This window comes from Chaetura pelagica, unplaced genomic scaffold, assembly GCF_000747805.2.
Source record: "Chaetura pelagica isolate M959 unplaced genomic scaffold, ChaPel_1.0 scaffold504, whole genome shotgun sequence".
NCBI classification, from domain to species: Eukaryota; Metazoa; Chordata; class Aves; order Apodiformes; family Apodidae; genus Chaetura; species Chaetura pelagica.
Window position 1 is genome coordinate 60,934 of NW_009953072.1, and position 2,384 is coordinate 63,317.

The window sequence follows — 2,384 nt, forward strand, 5'->3', positions numbered from 1 at the left end:
GGGAGAGCCCCCGGCCCGCCCCGCAGCCGCTCACTTGCGACGCTTGGTGGTTTTCCTCTTCCTTCTCTTGAAGAAACAGCAGCACCTGGGGAGGGAAAAGGACCCGTCGGCATCAGGGGGGGTGGGACACAAAGAAACACCGAGGATGGAAAAGATCTTTATGATCAGTGATAGGACAAGGGGCAGTGGGTGCAAACTGGAGCACAGGAGGTTCCATGTGAACATCAGGAAGAACTTCTTTGCTGTGAGGGTGACAGAGCCCTGGGCCAGGCTGCCCAGAGAGGCTGTGGAGTCTCCTTCTCTGGAGACATTCCAACCCCCCTGGGCACGTTCCTGTGTGATGTGCTCTGGGTGCCCCTGCTCTGGCAGGGGGGGTGGGCTGGGGGTTCTTTTCAGGTCCCTTCCAACCCCTGGGATTCTGTGATTCTGTGATCAGCAAGTTCAGCCTATGATCTGACACTGCACCAAGTGTCACATCCAGCCTGTCCCTGAACACCTCCAGAGGTGGTGATTCCATCTGGGAAGGCTCATGGATGGGCTCAGCAGCCCCACAGCCAGGGAAGAGGGGGTGCAGGGGGACTAGAAGCCCCTCAGCAGCTTGGTGGGCAGAGCTGCTCTGGGAAGGGCTCCTGGCACGTGGCAGAGACTGAGGTGGGAGCAAAGTGATGGTCACAGTGACACCAGCCAGAGCAAGTGACACCAGGCACTGGATGCAACGTCAGCCACAGCCAACACCAGGGGCTGGAGTCATAGCCAGGCAGGGGCTCCTGGAGAAGGAATGGCCATGGATCCATGGACAACCCCCTGCTCTGGCTTCTGGGAGGAGGTGTGAGCCCTGGGGCTGGGCAGGGTGAGGTGGGAAAGGGAAAGGGGGCTGGTGGCCCCAGAGGGACCCCCCTTGGTGGGGGTCCCAGGGAAGAGCAGGAGTTACTCGCTCTTGAGCTGGGCTGTTCCTCCCAGGAGGGGACTGGGCAAGGTGGGGCAGGGCAGCTGCTGGAACCAGAGTCCCCCTTGGCCCTAGGGAAAGGGAGGCAGAGGGGCCTGGTCCTTACTTTGTATCGTCTGTCACCTCCACCTCGGTGGGGGCTGTGATGGGGGCGTTCGAATGTCCTGCCGTCGGGTCGTCTGTGTTCAGCTCTCCGTTGGTAGAGCTCATCACCTGGGGAGAGAAGAGGGTCAGTGTGGGGCAGCCCGTGGGGCATGGGCAGGTCCTTGGCCTTGTCCCCCACCCCACAGCAGCTGCATCTCAGAGAGGAACAGCCCCAGGAGGTGACACAGCTCCCCTGGCCCTGCACGAGCTGGGAGCACCAAGGTCCCCATGCAGGATGGTGCCCTTGCCCTGACAGCCTCGGTGCTGAGCTCTCCCAGACAGCCCCATCGTACAGGGAGGTCTGGTTCCCTCGGTGTCTCTAAGAGGATCTTGGCTCTAGGGAACCCCTGCAGACCCCCCGGGGTGAGGGGATTACTGGCAGCCAGCTGCATGAAGCTGTCAGCTCCGAGGAGACCTCACCATGGCCCAGCCAGTGGCCACAGCTCCTGCTCCCCAGCATGGCCAGGCCCTGCAGGACCCAGCCCAGTGCCCACCCTGCAGGGCTGTGCAGGGTGCCAGGGCCGTGAGGAGATCCAAGCCACCAAAGCAAGGATGGGGCTGGCACAGGCAACTGGAGCTTGCCTGGACCCCTTCCTGTGCCTGCTGCCCCCAGGCAAAGCCAGGAGCTCCCTGGGGATGCACAGGCCCAAGGATGGCCAAGCTGCTCATCCCTCTGAGGAGGCTTGGCCTTGCCCAGGCTCGTGGAGGAGCTGCCATCCCACGGGCAGTGCCCAGCCCGCAGGGCAGCCTCAAGCTGCAGTCCCAGAAACAGGCCCGGAGACCGCCGAGCGCCACCGAGACCCCCGCAGTGCCAGGCACAGGACGGGGGAGGTTGGCAGAGCGAGAGCAGGGAGCAGCAGCAGGGAGGGGAGTTGGTGCAGGAGGAGCAGGGCAGAGCGTGAGCTCCGTGCCCGGCCCAGGACCCGGCACCAGCAGAGATTCCCGGCGGAGCAGCAGGAAGAAGCGGCAGCGGCGGGGATGGAAGCAGAGACGGAGGAAGCGGCGCAGGCCCAGCCTGGGGGGGTCTATGGTGCCCGAACACCCCCCTGGGCTGAGCCCCCCGGCCTGAGGGGCGCAGGGCAGTGAGCACAGGGAGCCAGGGCTGAGGAGCCCCAGGGAGAGAGAGCAGAGCAGGGCTGGAAGCCATCACTCCGGCCAAAGGAGGCACAGGGAAGTCCCCAAGTGGGATGAGGCTGCATCGTCTGGCACTGCTGGGACTGGCAGCACTGGGGGCAGAGCCTGATGCCCACCCCCTGCCTGGCAGTCAGTGCTTTTCCCACCTCTGACTGCTGAG

At 64.3% G+C, this 2,384-nt stretch overlaps 1 protein-coding gene across 1 annotated transcript in view; it reads right to left on the reverse strand.

Moving 5' to 3' along the window:
• Positions 1–30: 30 nt before the first annotated feature.
• The window catches only part of CSNK1G2 (casein kinase 1, gamma 2), a 20,864-nt gene continuing 18,510 nt past the window's right edge, over positions 31–2,384 (reverse strand). The window contains exons 10-11 of the mRNA XM_009996873.1: positions 1,053–1,159; positions 31–85 (exon numbers count right to left, since the gene is read on the reverse strand). Of these exons, the coding sequence (XP_009995175.1) occupies positions 31–85; positions 1,053–1,159 (162 nt within the window). The remainder of the gene's footprint in view (positions 86–1,052; positions 1,160–2,384) is intronic.